This window comes from Coregonus lavaretus (genome assembly GCF_964263955.1).
Source record: "Coregonus lavaretus genome assembly, chromosome: 24".
Taxonomy (NCBI): domain Eukaryota; kingdom Metazoa; phylum Chordata; class Actinopteri; order Salmoniformes; family Salmonidae; genus Coregonus; species Coregonus lavaretus.
The window spans coordinates 20962104-20982785 of NC_140011.1; the positions used below are offsets into that span (position 1 = coordinate 20962104).

Consider the following 20682-nt stretch of genomic DNA (forward strand, 5'->3'; position numbering starts at 1 on the left):
AATTGCAATTCATCTGATCACTCTTCATAACATTCTGGAGTATATGCAAATTGCCATCATAAAAACTGAGGCAGCAAACTTTGTGAAAATTAATATTTGTGTCATTCTCAAAACTTTTGACCATGACTGTAGTATCATGGCCATGCACGGTCAGAGTAACTTAAGTTAGATAGAGTAGTTGGCTACTCTCTCTTAATTTAAGTTTTGTCAGTTATGCTAAAATGTAGGCTATTGTGTATATTTAATATACAGTGAGGGAAAAAAGTATTTGATCCCCTGATAATTTTGTACGTTTGCCCACTGACAAAGAAATGATCAGTCTATAATTTTAATGGGAGGTTTATTTGAACAATGAGAGACAGAATAACAACAAACAAATCCAGAAAAACGCATGTAAAAAATGTTATAAATTGATTTGCATTTTAATGAGGGAAATAAGTATTTGACCCCCTCTCAATCAGAAAGATTTCTGGCTCCCAGGTGTTTTTTATACAGGTAACGAGCTGAGATTAGGAGCACACTCTTAAAGGGAGTGCTCCTAATCTCAGTTCTTTACCTGTATAAAAGACACCTGTCCACAGAAGCAATCAATCAGATTCCAAACTCTCCACCATGGCCAAGACCAAAGAGCTCTCCAAGGATGTCAGGGACAAGATTGTAGACCTACACAAGGCTGGAATGGGCTACAAGACCATCGCCAAGCAGCTTGGTGGGAAGGTGACAACAGTTGGTGTGATTATTCGTAAATGGAAGAAACACAAAATAACTGTCAATCTCCCTCGGCCTGGGGCTCCATGCAAGATCTCACCTCGTGGAGTTGCAATGATCATGAGAATGGTGAGGAATCAGCCCAGAACTACACGGGAGGATCTTGTCAATGATCTCAAGGCAGCTGGGACCATAGTCACCAAGAAAACAATTGGTAACACACTACGCTGTGAAGGACTGAAATCCTGCAGCGCCCGCAAGGTCCCCCTGCTCAAGAAACCACATATACAGGCCCGTCTGAAGTTTGCCAATGAACATCTGAATGATTCAGAGGAGAACTGGGTGAAAGTGTTGTGGTCAGATGAGACCAAAATCGTGCTCTTTGGCATCAACTCAACTCGCCGTGTTTGGAGGAGGAGGAATGCTGCCTATGACCCCAAGAACACCATCCCCACCGTCAAACATGGAGGTGGAAACATTATGCTTTGGGGGTGTTTTTCTGCTAAAGGGACAGGACAACTTCACCGCATCAAAGGGACGATGGACGGGGCCATGTACCGTCAAATCTTGGGTGAGAACCTCCTTCCCTCAGCCAGGGCATTGAAAATGGGTCGTGGATGGGTATTCCAGCATGACAATGACCCAAAACACATGGCCAAGGCAACAAAGGCGTGGCACAAGAAGAAGCACATTAAGGTCCTGGAGTGGCCTAGCCAGTCTCCAGACCTTAATCCCATAGAAAATCTGTGGAGGGAGCTGAAGGTTTGAGTTGCCAAAAGTCAGCCTCGAAACCTTAATGACTTGGAGAAGATCTGCAAAGAGGAGTGGGACAAAATCCCTCCTGAGATGTGTGCAAACCTGGTGGCCAACTACAAGAAACGTCTGACCTCTGTGATTGCCAACAAGGGTTTTGCCACCAAGTACTCATGTTTTGCAGAGGGGTCAAATACTTATTTCCCTTATTAAAATGCAAATCAATTTATAACATTTTTGACATGCGTTTTTCTGGATTTTTTTGTTGTTATTCTGTCTCTCACTGTTCAAATAAACCTACAATTAAAATTATAGACTGATCATGTCTTTGTCAGTGGGCAAACTTACAAAATCAGCAGGGGATCAAATACTTTTTTCCCTCACTGTAGCTAGCTAGCTACACATACAGTAAACAGTTTTTCAGTAAACAAAGTCTCACGAGTCATCACATGGATAATATTGTGATTTAGCCTTTTGGGGATCACCTCCTAAAAGTGCGTTCATTGTAATCAAAAAAAGTTCCCATTAGCCTTATCACCTGTGCTGAATTGCTGTCACCTGTTCTGGTATCCTTGCCATGGGAGAAAAGAGATGCTCCGTGCCTGTGTGTTGGCCTGTAGCCTACTGTGCACTCTTTTTCATTGTTTTCTCATCTGCCACAGAATCAGACATCGGTCTCCATGGTCAAACCAGGGGAGGTGGCTATGCTCTGCTTCAGGAGGTGTCGTAAAGGCTTTGTAGACAGAACATGCCTGCATCCGGTGGGTGAGAGTGGGTTACTTTTCCAGCTAGTATTGTGTATGCAAAGCACATTATTCTAGTTATGCCTCCCAAGGCAATTGTTCAGAGGCCGTATGTATCAAACATCTCAGAGTAGGAGTGCTGATCAAGGATCAGTTCCCCCCTGTCCATGTACTCTTCATTGTGATCTAAAAGGCAAAACTGGTCCTAAATCAGCACCCGTACTCCGAGATGTTTACTCTGATGTGCCCTGCCTTAGACTGCAAAAACATCCAAGTAATGTTGGGTGTAGGGCAATTCCACGTTACCAGATTTACGCTGAGACTCAGTTTTTTCATGTTGAAATGTATGCCAAACAAAAACCATTGATTTCAAAGTTTAAAGGGGCAATCTGCAGTTGCTACATCCATTTTTTAACTTATAAATTAATGATATGTGGACTACAGGAAAATAAAGAGGACTGAGCACGCCCCCATTCTCATCGACGGGGCTGTAGTGGAACAGGTTGAGAGCTTCAAGTTCCTTGGTGTCCACATCACCAACGAACTATCATGGTCCAAACACACCGACAGTCGTGAAGAGGGCACGACAAAGCCTATTCCCCCTCAGGAGACTGAAAAGATTTGGCATGGGTCCTCAGATCCTCAAAAAAGTATACCGCTGCACCATCGAGAGCATCCTGACTGGTTGCATCACCGCCTGGTATGGCAACTGCTTGGCCTCCGACCGCAAGGCACTACAGAGGGTAGTGCGTACGGCCCAGTACATCACTGGGGCCAAGCTTCCTGCAATCCAGGACCTCTATACCAGGCGGTGTCAGAGGAAGGCCCTCAAAATTGTCAAAGCCACCCTAGTCATAGACTGTTCTCTCTGCTACTGCACGGCAAGCGGTACCGGAGTGCCAAGTCTAGGTCCAAAAGACTTCTCAACAGCTTCTACCCCCAAGCCATAAGACTCCTGAACAGCTAATCATGGCTTCCCGGACTATTTGCACTGCCCCCCCACCCCATCTTTTTACGCTGCTGCTACTCTGTTAATTATTTATGCATAGTCACTTTAACTCTACCCACATGTACATATTACTTCAACTACCTCAACTAGCCGGTGCCCCCGCACATTGACTCTGCACCAGTACCCCCCTGTATATATAGCCTCCCTACTGTTATTTATTTTTACTTCTGCTCTTTTTTTCTCAACACTTTTTTGTTGTTTTGTTCTACTTTTTTATTTAAAATAAATGCACTGTTGGTTAAGGGCTGTAAGTAAGCATTTCACTGTAATGTCTGCACCTGTTGTATTCGGCGCATGTGGCCAATAACATTTGATTTGATTTGATACAGTTGAAGTCTGAAGTTTTACATACACTTACAGTGGGGAGAACAAGTATTTGATACACTGCCGATTTTGCAGGTTTTCCTACTTACATAGCATGTAGAGGTCTGTAATTTTTATCATAGGTACACTTCAACTGTGAGAGACGGAATCTAAAACAAAAATCCAGAAAATCACATTGTATGATTTTTAAGTAATTCAATTGCATTTTATTGCATGACATAAGTATTTGATCACCTACCAACCAGTAAGAATTCCGGCTCTCACAGACCTGTTAGTTTTTCTTTAAGAAGCCCTCCTGTTCTCCACTCATTACCTGTATTAACTGCACCTGTTTGAACTCGTTACCTGTATAAAAGACACCTGTCCACACACTCAATCAAACAGACTCCAACCTCTCCACAATGGCCAAGACCAGAGAGCTGTGTAAGGACATCAGGGATAAAATTGTAGACCTGCACAAGGCTGGGATGGGCTACAGGACAATAGGCAAGCAGCTTGGTGAGAAGGCAACAACAGTTGGCGCAATTATTAGAAAATTGAAGACGTTCAAGATGACGGTCAATCACCCTCGGTCTGGGGCTCCATGCAAGATCTCACCTTGTGGGGCATCAATGATCATGAGGAAGGTGAGGGATCAGCCCAGAACTACACGGCAGGACCTGGTCAATAACCTGAAGAGAGCTGGGACCACAGTCTCAAAGAAAACCATTAGTAACACACTACGCCGTCATGGATTAAAATCCTGCAGCTAACGCAAGGTCCCCCTGCTCAAGCCAGCGCATGTCCAGGCCCGTCTGAAGTTTGCCAATGACCATCTGGATGATCCAGAGGAGGAATGGGAGAAGGTCATGTGGTCTGATGAGACAAAAATAGAGCTTTTTGGTCTAAACTCCACTCGCCGTGTTTGGAGGAAGAAGAAGGATGAGTACAACCCTAAGAACACCATCCCAACCGTGAAGCATGGAGGTGGAAACATCATTCTTTGGGGATGCTTTTCTGCAAAGGGGACAGGACGACTGCACCGTATTGAGGGGAGGATGGATGGGGCCATGTATCACAAGATCTTGGCCAACAACCTCCTTCCCTCAGTAAGAGCATTGAAGATGGGTCGTGGCTGGGTCTTCCAGCATGACAACGACCCGAAACACACACAGCCAGGGCAACTAAGGAGTGGCTCCGTAAGAAGCATCTCAAGGTCCTGGAGTGGCCTAGCCAGTGCCCAGACCTGAACCCAATAGAAAATCTTTGGAGGGAGCTGAAAGTCCGTATTGCCCAGCGACAGCCCAAAAACCTGAAGGATCTGGAGAAGGTCTGTATGGAGGAGTGGGGCAAAATCCCTGCTGCAGTGTGTGCAAACCTGGTCAAGACCTACAGGAAACGTATGATCTCTGTAATTGCAACCAAAGGTTTCTGTACCAAATATTAAGTTCTGCTTTTCTGATGTATCAAATACTTATGTCATGCAATAAAATGCAAATTAATTACTTAAAAATCATACAATGTCATTTTCTGTATCAAATACTTGTTCTCCCCACTGTAGGTTGGAGTCATTAAAACTCATTTTTCAACCACTCCACAAATTTCTTGTTAACAAATGATAGTTTTGGCAAGTAATTTTTCCAACAATTGTTTACAGACAGATTATTTCACTTATAATTCACTGTATGACAATTCCAGTGGGTCAGAAGTTTACATACACTAAGTTGACTGTGCCTTTAAACAGCTTGAAAAATTACAGAAAATGATGTCATGGCTTTAGAAGCTTCTGATAGGCTAATTGACATCATTTGAGTCAATTGGAGGTGTACCTGTGGATGTATTTCAAGGCCTAGCTTCAGACTCAGTGCCTCTTTACTTGACATCATGGGAAAATGAAAAGAAATCAGCCAACACCTCAGAAAAAAATGGTAGACCTCCACAAGTCTGGTTCATCCTTGGGAGCAATTTCCAAACGCCTGAAGGTACCACGTTCATCTGTACAAACAATAGTACGCAAGTATAAACACCATGGGACCACACAGCCATCATACCGCTCAGGAAGGAGACGCGTTCTGTCTCCTAGAGATGAACGTACTTTGGTGCGAAAAGTGCAAATCAATCCCAGAACAACAGCAAAGGACCTTGTGAAGATGCTGGAGGAAACAGGTACAAAATATCTATATCCACAGTAAAACGAGTCCTATATCGACATAACCTGAAAGGCCGCTCAGCAAGGAAGAAGCCACTGCTCCAAAACCGCCATAAAACAGCCTGACTACGGTTTGCAACTGCACATGGGGACAAAGATCGTACTTTTTGGAGAAATGTCCTCTGGTCTGATGAAACAAAAATAGAACTGTTTGGCCATAATGACCATCGTTATGTTTGGAGGAAAAAGGGTGTCTTGCAAGCCGAAGAACACCATCCCAGCCGTGAAGCACGGGGTTGGCAGCATCATGCTTTGGGGGTGCTTTGCTGCAGGAGGGTCTGGTGCACTTCACAAAATAGATGGCATCATGAGGAAGGAAAATTATGTGGATATATTGAAGCAACATCTCAAGACATCAGTCAGGAAGTTAAAGCTTGGTCGCAAATGGGTCTTCCAAATGAAAAATGACCCCAAGCATACTTCCAAAGTTGTGGCAAAATGGCTTAAGGACAACAAAGTCAAGGTATTGGAGTGGCCATCACAAAGCCCTGACCTCAATCCTATAGAATATTTGTGGGCAGAACTGAAAAAGCGTTTGCGAGCATGGAGGCCTACTAACTGACTCAGTTACACCAGTTCTGTCATTTAAACTGAGTTTAAATGTATTTGGCTAAGGTGTATGTAAACTTCTGACTTCAACTGTATGTACCCATTGATTCTTGAAGAATATAACTTATTAATGCCTTACGATCTTTAGTTCAAATTTCGTACCCCATCAGAACCCGAAATATAATAATTTTTTTAACTTCAATGTTTGTAAACATTGAAATGTAAACAAACACTAAATAACCTCAAAATATGGTTAAAACTATAATTTGATATTATGGATGGTCAGTCCTTGCATCCATAGCTCTGTGTATCAATTTGAGAGTGGTTACATTTCTACATACCCATCCCTCAGCTTTTTACCGAAACAGGGAAGAACACTTTGTTATTGTTTGAACTGCTGATTGCCCCTTTTAACAAACCATACAACTCTATGCACAATGACTACGTTTAACAATTTCCACTGGAAAAACTGTGCAGATGCAAATTTTGGTAACAGAATTACGGTAACATTTCTAAAACTCAGTTAAATATCTGCTCTGAATTGAGATTCAAAGATGTCTGCAGAAAGAATATGTGACACTCTGGCTCCATGGACTTTGTTTATTGAGCCAGGGTTGTTCATTTTCATTGTTTGGGTGTATTTCTATGTTGGGTATTCTAGTTGTTCATTTCTATGTGTGGTGATTGTTCTTGATTAGTCATATGACTCCCAATCGGAGGTAACGAGTGTCAGCTGTCGGCTCGTTATCTCTGATTGGGAGCCATATTTAAACTATGTGGTTTCTCCTTGGTTTGTGGGTTTTTGTTCCAGGTTCAGTCATAGTCACTGTAGGACTTCACTATCGTCATTTATTTGTTGTTTTCGTGGTTGCTTTTATTTTAATAAAGTCATCATGTTCACTCCACGCGCTGCGTATTGGTCCGTTTCCTCAGACGATCGTGACAGAAAAACCCACCACAACGAGACCAAGCAGCAGTTGGATAACGGGTGGTGGAGCCAGAAGAGCGAAGGTTGGGAGAGGACTATGGAGGCCTGGTCCACCGAGAGGAGAGACCCCCAGAAAATTTTTAGGGGGGGGCTCACGACGTCGGGGCAGAAGGTGTACGGCCCGGAGGAGTGCAAGAGGTTGGCAGATATGGCCGCCAGTTTAAGGGGGCCACTGGTTACGAAGGGGATGGAAAGTGTGGAGGCACGGCGAGAGGTACTGGGGGGTGTTTCCAGTCCGGTCCGGCCCGTTCCTGATCCCCGTGTAGGGCCAGGGGTGTGTGTCCCCAGTGCGGTTCTGTCGGTCCCTGCTCAACGCACCGAGCCTACGGGGTGCGTCGTCAGCCCTGTCCAGCCAGAGCCGTCCGCCAGACAGGATCAGCCAGAGCCTTCCGCCAGACAGGATCAGCCAGAGCCTTCCGCCAGCCATGAGCAGCCAGATCCTTCCGCCAGCCATGAGCAGCCAGATCCGTCAGCCAGCCATGAGCAGCCAGATCCGTCAGCCATCCATGAGCAGCCAGATCCGTCAGCCAGCCATGAGCAGCCAGATCCGTCAGCCAGCCATGAGCCGTCCAGCCAGGATCCGCCAGAGCCGTCCAGCCAGGATCCGCCAGAGCCGTCCAGCCAGGATTCGCCAGAGCCGTCCAGCCGGGATCTGCCAGAGCCTTCCAGCCGGGATCCGCCAGAGCCTTCCAGCCGGGATCCGCCAGAGCCTTCCAGCCAGGATCCGCCAGAGCCGTCCAGCCGGGATCCGCCAGAGCCGTCCAGCCGGGATCCGCCAGAGCCGTCCAGCCGGGATCCGCCAGAGCCGTCCAGCCGGGATCCGCCAGAGCCGTCCAGCCGGGATCCGCCAGAGCCGTCCAGCCAGGATCCACGCACCAAGCCAGGGGCGCGTGTCGTCAGTCCGGTTCCGGCCAGCGGGGCTAGGCAGGACCAGGGGTACTTTGGGGGGTTGGAGAGGAAGTGGGGAGGAAGCCCGGAGCCGGAGCCGCCGCCGAGGAGGAATGCCCACCCAGCCCTCCCCTGTTTGCTTGTAGTTAGGCGCGGTCGCAGTCCGCGCCTTTGGGGGGGGGTACTGTCACACTCTGGTTCTAGGACTTTTTGTGTTTAGTCAGGGTGTGTAGATTTCCGTGGGTTGTGTACTGTGGGTAGTGTCTAGGTGTTCGCGTTCTATGTTTGGTCAGTGACTCCCAATCGGAGGTAACGAGTGTCAGCTGTCGGCTCGTTATCTCTGATTGGGAGCCATATTTAAATGTCTATGTTCACCTTGTGGTTGTGGGTTTTTGTTCTTTATTCAGTCGGTGTAACTGAGGACGTCACGGATCGTGTTTTGGTTTTGTCGTGTGTTTCAAAATTAAAATCATCATGTTCACTCCCAACGCTGCGCTTTGGTCATACTTCATTGGCGATCGTGACAGAATAGAGTGTCAGCTATGACATGACACCTTCAGTTTGGAAAAATATATTTTGGTTACTGAACTAGAGGAAGTGAAGTGGATTTACACCTGGTAACAGAATTATGGTAACGGTATTACATCATAGGTCCCTGATCTGTACTACACAGATGTTGATGTATCCTGAATAGGTAGAAATATGCAATATCCTCCTTTGCATATTTGGGTATTATTCTTCACTGGCTATTATTCTAATGAGCTCAGGCCCCAAACAATACCACATTTTGAACTTACAGAAGGCAAATTATTCCTCCAAAACTAAATATAAGTGTTGATATTAGTTGGCAGAGGTCTTTAATTCAACCTTATTGTGTTTTGATATGTTTCTAATACCCTTTAAGACCTTTTCTGGTAGACCCCTTTTCCATCCATTTGACCAGAAATCAAAGCCTTTACTTATTCCTAATTTTTAAGATGGAAAATTGTAAAACATTTTTATCTACGCCGTCATTTCCCAAAAATATAGACTCTTAGCTTTCATTTGACACCCAATTTGATATGCTCCTATGAACGTCACACTTTGGTCTTCATGGGGCCTTTTACATGGTAATGCCCTGTAGTAAAGGTCAGTGGCTTCAGTCCAAATAATCCTGTCATTCCCTTGTAAAGTTCATGAATACAGGGATGAGAAGGAGGTAGGCTAAGGATGATGATGAGGTTGAGAATGACGATGGTAATATGTTGTTGGTGATGTTGATTATGTTTTTTGTTTTTGTCAGCACATTGTTGATATGTTGTTGACGAGATGATCTAAGAATGAACAGAGCACTTTACTTATTAGGCAACTTTGGCTTGCTATACTTTTGTGCTGCTGCTAATGTCGATCACTAGTAGGTCTACTGTATATATTAGTATTGATGGCTGTGAACCCTATGACATGATGTACAAGCTCATTGTATTTACTATAACTGTGTGTCATTGTGATCCATGTGGATTTTATATGTTCAATGTTTTCTACACCTTTGCTGCAACACCAATTGCCCTCTGGAACAATACAGTTAAAATTTGACTTTGAACATAAAGATGACCCTTTCCTGACATGTTTTATTTTTGGCTAATTGTTTCCCAGATATATCTGTTAGGTTAATAATCTCCTCCCTGTAAAATGGCTACATTTCAAAGAAAAAACATTATGAAAAGCCAGGAGCCTGTTTGCCTCACATGTTGCATTTCAGGAACTCTTTGGTATAAGGTCCAGGGCTTAGATGAAATGAACTCCCAGCAACCTCTTTTATCTGATCACTATCTCCTTAGAGACGTTGTTAGAACTTCCTGCCTTACCTACGGCAGGTTGTATTCTATGTGAACTCTTCTTAACCCAGTGTTTCCCGAACTTGGTCCTGGGGTCCCCAAGGGGTGCACATTTTGCTAAGCTATATGGAATTGTTTTAAGATGGTCATACCAAGGATAATTTTGCTATTTCATTTAGAATATAAAAAAAGTATTTGATGAAAAATGTTTATTTGGCCTTACTGCTATTAGCCAATACAAATGCATTAAATAACAGATTCACCACATGGAACAACAGATAGTCCCCCCCAAAAATAAATCTAAAGGAAGTTTGTTCTGAAGTATCTGAGAAATATAAGAAGGATCAGGATTTTTTAAAACATATATTTAACCCCTTATTTTTGGCACTAAACAGTCTCCATATATACAGTGCATTTGGAAAGTATTCAGACACCTTGACTTTTTCCACATTTTGTTACGTTACAGCCTTATTCTAAAATTGATAAAATAGTTTTTTTCCCTTCATCAATCTACACAAAATACCCCATAATGAAAAAGCAAAAACAGGTTTTTAGAAATGTTTGCAAATGTATTAAAATTAAAAAGTGTATTCCTCTGCAGCAATTACAGCCTTGAGTCTTATTGGGTATGACACTACAAGCTTGGCACACCTGTATTTGGGGAGTTTCTCCCATTCTTCTCTGCAGATCCTCTCAAGCTCTGTCAGGTTGGATGGGGAGCGTCGCTGCACAGCTATTTTCAGGTCTCTCCAGAAATGTTAGATCGGGTTCAAGTCCGGGCTCTGGCTGGGCCACTCAACAACATTCAGAGACTTGTCCCGAAGCCACTCCTGCGTTGTCTTGGCTGCTTAGGGTCGTTGTTCTGTTGGAAGGTGAACCTTCCCCCCAGTCTGAGGTCCTGAGCGCTCTGGAGCAAGTTTTCATCAAGGATCTCTCTGTACTTTGCTCCGTTCATCTTTCCCTCGATCCTGACTAGTTTCCCAGTCCCTGCCGCTGAAAAACATCCCCACAGCATGATGCTGCCACCACCATGCTTCACCTTAGGGATGGTGCCAGGTTTCCTCCAGACATGACGCTTGACATTCAGGCCAGAAATTTCAATGTTGGTTTCATCAGACCAGAGAATCTTGTTTCTCATGGTCTGAGAGTCCTTTTAGGTGCCTTTTGGCGAACTCCAAGCGGGCTGTCATATGCCTTTTACTGAGGAGTGGCTTCCGTCTGGCCACTCTACCATAAATGCCTGATTGGTGGAGTGCTGCAGAGATGGTTGTCCTTCTGGAAGGTTCTCCCTTCTCCACAGAGAAACTCTGTAGCGCTGTCAGAGTGACCATTGGGTTCTTGGTCACCTCCCTGACCAAGGCCCTTCTCCCCCGATTGCTCAGTTTGGCCGGGCGGCCAGCTCTATGAAGAGTGTTGTGGAAAATAACCACCATACTTTATTACAAATAAGGTCTTACAGAGTTTTTGTTGCATCAAGAAATGACTTTATTAAAGTTTTCAACTAAGCCGATACCCGTCTGCAGAGGGGCACACATTCTTACGGTCTCCTTCCATCTTATATAGTCCTTTTCAGTTTTCCCGCTCTTTTATTCCTCCGCCCACTTCCTTTGTCTCTGAGAGCGGCTAAACTCAACTTTCATTAAGTTCAGAGTACTACAATCAATCAATCCTTATCTTGCAAAAACACTCATGTTTAGTTTAAACTCTGTTCAACCCTGGCTCTTTTCACTGTGTTTGAAGACAAAAACAAACGGCCCAATTCAGTTAGCCACAAAGAATCTTAACTATATGTTCATGATTAACTCAATTTTATCTGATAATCCATTAAAAATACACATCAAGAGTCTTGGTGGTTCCAAACTGTGTTCTTGGGGACCTTCAATGCTGCATACATTTTTTGGTAGCCTTCCCCAGATCTGTGCCTCGACACAATCCTGTCTCGGGGCTCGACTGACAATTCCTTCGACCTAATGGCTTGGTTTTTGCTCTGACATGCACTGTCAACTGTGAGACCTTATATAGACAGGTGTGTGCCTTTCCAAATCATGTCCAATCCTTTGAATTTACCACAGGTGGACTCCAATCAAGTTGTAGAAACATCTCAAGGATGATCAATGGAAACATGATGCACCTGAACTCAATTTCGAGTCTCATAGCAAAGGGTCTGAATACTTATGTAAATAAGGTATTTATGTTGTTTAAAAATAAATAAAAGTAATTCCATTGATTTTTTTCAACTGGTACCGGGGGACCTTCAGGCGAGTCTTGTGAGACCTGTGGGCAACAACCGACATGTACGTGTTTGTAAGAGTCTCCCCTTCCCACAGAGATGTGTAGCCCAAACTGTTCGGACGCTACAGACAGAAGTTGGCAGATCTGCTGTACCGACTTCAGACGAGTCCCAATACATTTGTGTGGGTCGTAGAGCAAAAGGGAGAACACCATCATGTTCGTAAGAGTCTCTTCTTTCCATAGAGGGGTCATAATAGTTTATAGGCCACTACAGACGATTTTGTTAGAAGACCGATTTTTGGGATGTCTCATCGTCTGACAAACACCGCTCTAGCTCTGTCACCCTTTACGTAGATGCGGAAGTACGACATCGGCGGATGTGGTGGTTTCAGACGCAGCCAATGCAAAAAAAACAGATATCTCTAGCTTAAACGGACAGATTTTTATGGGGATTTTTGTATTATGCTAATTAGATTTCCTTGGGGGCGCGGGGTTAAGCTTTGATTATTTGAATCAGCTGTATAGTGCTAGGGCTAAAACCAAAACGTGCACCCTTGTGGTCCCCAGGACTGAGTTTGGGAAACACTGTCTTAACCCCTAGTTACTGAGATAACATGTAAAGTATATCAGTGGTAGGGGAGAAAATAGAGCAGCACATGTCTTCCCTAGAGAGAGCCAGACTGGTGTTATGACACAGGTTTAGGAGTTGACCGGGTCTGAACTGGGTAAAGATGGGAGTTTGTCTCCCAACAGATATTGCCTGATGATAACGCAGCGGCAGCAGGCACATGCAGCGTCTGGCACTTGAACGTTGATACACTGCCAGAGTGGATACTGGTAAGGGTAAGGGTGTGTGTTTGTGTTTGTACAGGTGTGTGCTAGAGTGTTTAATCTTGCACTATGTTCTCTTGCAACTTTTGGATCAAACTTCGAGACAAGCCTATCAGTTATTTCTGTTCTAAAGTCCTCTCTCTCTGCTGGCCCAGTGGACAGTGGGGAAGCTGAACTGCGAGAACTGTGGTGCTCACCTGGGCGGCTTTAACTTTCTCAACCGCACCAAATGCCCCTGTGGTCAGGAGTCCACCGTGCACCTCATCAAGAGTCGACCAGGACCACAAACGCTCCCTTCATGTGGTCTGACCGTGGAAGACGAGAGGTAGGGGAGGACCGAGCTGCATGATGGGCAAGCCAGGGGGTTCTCAGAGTGAGCAGAACAGGTCAGGGGAGGACTTTCTGGTTGGCTCACAGCTCTGCTGTACCTCTGTGTCCCGCCTTAACGCTGAGAGCCGACCATTCACAACACACCCAGAAGCCTTTTACCAGTTGACTGACATCAGAGCCACCCAATCAGTTCCATTGAGCTCCCCCAGAATAGTTTCTCATAGGAAGTCTGGTGCGAGGGGCAGGTTGGAACCCTCCTGTAGCTCTGGGTCCCAGACTGGCCCTTTAGATGATACTGAGGGAGAGGGGTGAGGGCTGGGACAGAGCAGTTGCCCCATTCTCCTGTTCTGTCCTACACCCCTCATCTACTTGCCACTACTAATGTTAGGTCACGTCTGACTAGAGAGGGACCGTCAATGCTGGAGGCAGAGAAGCAGCAGCAACAGGGCAGTGTGGAGCCATCGGGAGAGTCATTGCAGCAGGAAGATCTGGCCCCTGGTTCTCCTCTTCTCTCCCTGAGAATGCCAGGTGTCTCCCACATCACTTGGGAGCAGGAGGAGGTGGAGGAGGAGAGATGGGGAATCTCGACAGAGCTCCAGGTCCAGCCAGTAGCCACCAATGCCTATCCAGCCCCACAAAGGCTCAGCAAGAGAGAAAAGAACCGGCTGAAGAGCCAGAGGAGGAAACAGAGGAATGAAGAGTGCTGTCTCCACTCTCAGGAACAGGTGAGAATTGGTAATGGCCTCAATTGAGATTGGCAAGTTACTGACAGGTAGAGAGATAAGTGCCGGTAAGAAAGACAGAATAAGGGAGTTATGTGTGTAATGGTAAGTCAATCATTCATACAGGTTAGTTTGTCCAGTATTTTAGTCCCATTGCACTTTTGTGAGATTATTCTTGACCATTATGTTGAGCTGCCCAGAAGACCATGTGGTTGTTATTCTGACACTGTTTACCACAAGCAGTAACATGTATGACACACATTTCCCGACCTTACTTTGACCGTGTCTGGAAAGGGGCAAAGTTACACCTTACCTTTGATAATGTTGTCGCCCATCAGCTAAGCAAACACAAGCAAGAAGATTAGTGAGTTGGATGTTGCCCTCCAGTTGGGTGACTACATTTCCCTGTGTTGTCAGCAGTAACAGAGAGATTGTTGGTTGACAGTGTCCAGTGTGGACCTACATTTACATTACATTTGAGTCATTTAGCAGACACTCTTATCCAGAGGGACTTACAGTACTGTGCAGTGTGGACTACAGGTACTACTCTGGTTCTAGTCTGACTGACCGTAGAAAAGAACAACACCAATGCCTTCTCTTGCGGAGGTACCCAGGTTCAAGTCACCATACGTGGCTTCTGTAAGATTCTTCAGCCGGTGGCCGTGAAGGGTATCTTTGAGGTTTGTCTCACTGCTTTATTGGTGCAGAGCTTGCACTATATTTGGTGCTCATGTATAATCTGTAGTATAAATATGCCCTGCTGTGGTGTGTGATACACACGTGCACTGCACGTACCAATGAAAAACATGTTATGCAATGGTAAGGGAGACGTCTGTACTAGTGGTTGATTGTTGTGCTTTGATAAAGTCGCTATTTTTGTTCCAAGAGGAGTTCAATTGTTTTTGGTTGATTGCTGTTAAGCTCAAGCCCTTCCACAAACTACTCTATTCATGTTTGCAGTCTGTCTCTGTGATATGGGTATTTGAATTGGGATGACTAGGGCATGTCAAAAAGCCCTCAGTTCTGCCCAAATGAAAGACTCTATTGCCTGTGAGTGTTCTCTCACAATGACACTCGACGGACTGATTGGAGTGCTCTCATATCATATGTGAACATCATGTGCAAAAGGAACAAAGATATGTTAATGTCCCCTCCCCTTCCAAAATTCAAAAGATGCGAGCACCTGCAAAATCATTATTTGTCCAAATGATCAGTGACAACAAATAAGAGTACCGGAACAAAATTCCTCATTAGTCGTCACATCCCACAGTCTGTTAACAGACGCTATGATATCATTTGTGTTACGTGCGTCTGTCCACAAGAGTTTACTAGTACTGTTATGTTACTGTTGTTAGATATTATTTTCCATATGCATCACTGTTATTTTATATTTTGTGTTGTGTTGTATATAGAGTGTGACGGGGCTGCTAACAGACAGTGAGGAGGAGGACAGAGAGGACTACACCTGCGCTGTGTGCCTAGATGTATACTTAAGCCTCTATAGCTGCAACCCCTGTGGCCACATCTTTTGTGAGCCCTGCCTCCGCACGCTGGCCAAGAACAGGCCCGCCAACACCACCTGTCCCCTATGCCGCACCCTCATCTCACACACACTTTTCCAGAAAGGTGAGCTACGGTGTCAATTTAGGGTGCATACTCCTCCCAATGGTTCCGTTATTGATAATGACTAGTGTTTTCTCCATACCTGTAAATGGTACAGAAGCCCTTTGAAGAGAGTTTTAACTAAATTTGTTTAATTGCCTTTTGCTTTCAGAGCTTAACCAGTCAGCTAAGACTTTCTTCCCGAAGGTCTACCACACACGGAACTGTGCTAAATGGCCTCTTCCCAACTGCCGAAAACGTTTCAGCATCTTTTGGGGTGAGGTATATTGTGGATGTGGATATATTGTGTATTGCTTGCAGTCCGTGGTGTAAAGTACTTAAGTAAAAATACTTTAAAGTACTTAAGTAGTTTTGGGGGGTATCTGTATTTTACTATTTCTATTTTTGACAACATTTACTTTTACTTCACTACATTCCTAAAGAAAATAATGTACTTTTTCTCTATACATTTTCCCTGACACCCAAAAGTACTTGTTACATTTTGAATGCTTAGCAGGACAGAAAAGGGTCCAATTCACATTCTTATTAAGAGAACAACCCTGGTCATCCCTACTGCCTCTGATCTGGCGGACTCACTAAACACAAATGCTTCATTTGTAAATTATGTCAGAGTGTTGGAGTGTGCCCCAGGCTCTCCGTAAATTTAAAAAACAAGACAAATTGTGCTGTCTGGTTTGCTTAATATAAGTAATTTTAAATGATTTATACTTTGACTTTTGATACTTAAGTGTATTTTAGCAATTATATTTACTTTTGATACTTAAGTATATTAGTATTTTACTGGGTGACTTTCACTTTTACTTGAGTCATTTTCTATTAAGGTACCTTTACTTTTACTCAAGTATGACAATTGTGTACTTTTTCCACCACTGCTTGCAGTACATAACTGATTGTCTGTTTAAGTCTTATTGTTGTGGGGTCTTGTAAGCTCTTATGTAACAAACATGTTATAATTATCGTGTAACTAATGAGTTTCTCACAAAAGGAATGTCTCTTTTTGTTAACTAGCATGCCAACCTTGATCAGTTTCCTTAACAATAACCCACAATTGTAAAGGTGTAGACTAGGGTCTGTGTCTCTCTCTTCCTGTCTATATCCCAGGGTACCAGATGCATGTGGCTCCAGGGAGATGGTGGCACTTTGCCCCAGCAGGTTTCACCCTGGATGCCCTGGACCTGACCGACATGGGCGGCTGGCTCTTCGACATCGACCATGTCATCATCTACATCCACTCAGTCAACTGGATACTGGCACTGCTGGTGCTCTGCTTCCAAGCATACTTTTTATTATCTTGAGTGCTCTTTGTGTGTTTAGCCAGGGAAGATGACTGACCTCTGAAATGGTACAGCTGGGGTTTCTGGGTGATGTAGTATTCTGCATTGTGCTTATTAGTGCCTACTGCCAGGTAACTCACCTGCCACCTCCATATGTAACTGGAATCAAGAGCACGCCTAAAATACAGTACCAATCAAAAGTTTGGACACACCTACTCATTCAAGGGTTTTCCTTTATTTTTACTATTTTCTACATTGTATAATAATAGTAAAGACATCAACACTATGAAATAACACATATGGAATCATGTAGTAACCAAAAAAGTGTTTAACAAATAAAAATATATTTTAGATTTTAGATTCTTCAAAGTAGCCACCTTTTGCCTTGATGACAGCTTTGCACACTCTTGGCATTCTCTCAACCAGCTTCATGAGGAATGCTTTTCAAACAGTCTTAAAGGAGTTCCCACATATGCTGAGCACTTGTTTGCTGCTTATCCTTCACTCTGCGGTCCAGCTCATCCCAAACCATCTCAATTGGGTTGAGGTCGGGTGGTTGTGGAGGCCAGGTCATCTGATGCAGCACCCCATTACTCTCCTTGGTCAAATAGCCCTTACACAGCCTGGAGGTGTATTTTGGGTCATTGTCCTGTTGAAAAACAAATAATAGTCCCACTAAGAGCAAAACCAGATGGGATGGCGTATCGCTGCAGAATGCTGTGGTAGCCATGCTGGTTAAGTGTGCCTTGAATTCTAAATACATCACTGACAGTGTCACCAGCAAAGCACCCCCACACCATCACACCTCCTCCTCCATGCTTCACGGTGGGAACCACACATGCAGAGTTAATCCGTTCACCTACTCTGCATCTCACAAAGACACGGCGGTTGGAACCAAAAATCTCAAATTTGGACTCATCAGACCAAAGGACAGATTTCCACCGGTCTAATGTCCATTGCTCGTGTTTCTTGGCCCAAGCAAGTCTCTTCTTCTTATTGGTGTCATTTAGTAGTGGTTTCTTTGCAGCAATTCGACCATGAAGGCCTGATTCATGCAGTCTCCTCTGAACAGTTTATGTTGAGATGTGTCTGTTACTTGAACTCTGTGAAGCATTTATTTGGGCTGCAATTTCTGAGGCTGATAACTCTAATGAACTTATCCTCTGCAGCAGAGGTAACTCTGGGTCTTCCTTTCATGTGGCGGTCCTCATGAGAGACAGTTTCATCATAGCGCTTGATTGTTTTTGCAACTGCACTTGAATAAACTTTCAAAGTTGTTGAAATGTTCCGTATTGACTGACCTTCATGTCATAAAGTAATGATGGACTGCCGTTTCTCTTTGCTTATTTGAGCTGTTCTTGCCATATTATGGATTTGGTCTTTTTCCAAATAGGGCTATCTTCTGTATAACACCCCTACCTTGTCACAACATAACTGATTGGCTCAAACGCATTAAGAAGGAAAGAAATTCCACAAATTAACTTTGAACAAGGCGCATCTGTTAATTTAAATGCATTCCAGGTGACTACCTCATGAAGCTGGTTGAGAGAATGCCAAGAGTGTTAAAAGCTGCCATTAATGCAAAGGGAGGCTACTTTGAAGAATCTCAAATCAAAAAATTATTTTGTTTAACACTTTTTTGGTTACTACATGATTCCATATGTGTTATTTCATATTTTTGATGTCTTCACTATTATTCTACAATGTAGAAAATAGTAAAAATAAAGAAAAACCCTTGTATGAGTAGGTGTGTCCAAACTTTTGACTGGTACTGTATGTTTTTCTATTATAATTTTTTTGGTGCATTTCTGGAGGTCATATTTTATAAAGTCCAGTTCTCACATGAAGCAGTTGTGTAGATAGGCCTATTTCATATTTTGTGACAGTTGAGCATCATCAATCTTTTCACTGTCAAATCCACAATTGTTTTATGAGGGATAGAAGTGTTATAGAAGTGAATATGAAAGAAGAAAAATGATGATTGTTTAAAACAAATCTGGTTGGTAATGGCTTTGCACAGAGACATACAGTGCCTTCGGAAAGTATTCAGACCCATTGACGATTCCACATTTTGTTACGTTACAGCGTTATTCTAAAATGGATGAAATAAATACAAATCATCAGCAATCTACACACAATACCCCATAATGACAAAACGAAAACAGGTTTTTAGAAATGTTTGCAAATTTATTAAACAGAAAAAACAGAAATACCTTATTTACATAAGTGTGCAGAACCTTTGCTATGAGACTCGAAATTGAGCTCAGGTGCATCCTGTTTCCATTGATCATCCTTGAGATGTTTCTACAACTTGGAGTCCACCTGTGGTAAATTAAATTGATTGGACATGTTTTGGAAAGGCACACACCTGTCTATATAAGGTCCCACAGTTGACAGTGCATGTCAGAGCAACAATCAAGCCATGAAGTTGAAGGAATTGTCCGTAGAGCCCCCGAGACAGGATTGTGTCGAGGCACAGCTCTGGGGAAGGGTACCAAAACATTTCTGCAGAATTGAAGGTCCCGAAAAACACAGTGGCCTCCATCATTCTTAAATGGAAGAAGTTTGGAACCATTAAGACTCATCCTAGAGCTGGCCGCCCGGACAAACTGAGCAATTGGGGGAGAAGGGCCTTGGTCAGGAAGGTGACCAAGAACCTGATGGTCACTCTGACAGCGCTCCAGAGTTCCTCTGAGAAGATGGGAGAACCTTCCAGAAGGACAACCATCTCTGTCTCTGGATTGAGGCAAAGATAAATGGAGCAAAGTACAGAGAGATCCTTGATGAAAACCTGCTCCAGAGAGCTCAGGACCTCAGACTGGGGAGAAGGTTCACCTTCCAACAGGACAACGACCCTAAGCACACAGCCAAGACAACGCAGGAGTAGCTTCGGGACAAGTCTCTGAATGTCCTTGAGTGGCCCAGCCAGAGCCCGAACTTGAACCCGATCTAACATCTCTGGAGAGACCTGAAAATAGCTGTGCAGCAACGCTCCTCTGACAGAGCTTGAGAGGATATGCAGAGAAGAATGGGAGAAACTCCCCAAATACAGGTGTGCCAAGCTTGGCTATGGGTATTGTGTGTAGATTGATGAGGGGAAAAAAACAATGTAATCAATTTTAGAATAAGGCTGCAACCTAACAAAAAGTCAAGCGGTATGAATACTTTCCGAAGGCACTGTATAATAATAGGCATATTTTAAGTATTTTAGAATTTTTGCAATTTTGTGTGTTCTTGGGATTCTGTGTATTACCAGACATCTTATATTCATTTTACATAAGGAATTGCCAAATCTCTGACAAGTTATTTGTCAAGTTTACAGTTTTCATTGGTTTGCAATTGTGGTGACAATAATCATTTGGTTTGCTAGTACAGTAGCCTAGGCCTATATGTTTATTCTTCCACATGTACGCCTATCTATCTTACACATCGGTCTGGGAGGCTTGGATGTGCGTGTAAACTCATGAGATTACTTTGAGCATATTACTGCTGGTCTTTGAATGTGCTCTTGCTGCTGCCAAATATGAGTAATATGTTGATGTATGTGCGTCTACTTTCATCCTTTCCTGTGACAGACTCGTATGTTTTGGAGTCGTCGATGCCTCGAATGACGGAGCAGTGACGAATGGTTGGCTCAGGCTCCCAGTGAATTCGCCTCTCACGTAAAGGCACAACGGAAGACGGATTTCAGCCAAAGTTGGCCTTC

The 20682-nt window shown here is 43.9% G+C and overlaps 1 protein-coding gene across 1 annotated transcript; it reads left to right on the plus strand.

The window, feature by feature from the left end:
* Positions 1 to 12256: 12256 nt before the first annotated feature.
* Positions 12257 to 16997, plus strand: LOC311099430 (E3 ubiquitin-protein ligase RNF180-like; the record flags this gene model as incomplete). The annotated part of the gene is made up of 6 exons (XM_084140118.1): positions 12257 to 12268; positions 12950 to 13033; positions 13183 to 13352; positions 13746 to 14082; positions 15492 to 15705; positions 16804 to 16997. The coding sequence occupies 6 exons, from the start codon at positions 12257 to 12259 to the stop codon at positions 16995 to 16997; spliced, it is 1011 nt and encodes a 336-aa protein (XP_083996244.1).
* Positions 16998 to 20682: the final 3685 nt, after the last annotated feature.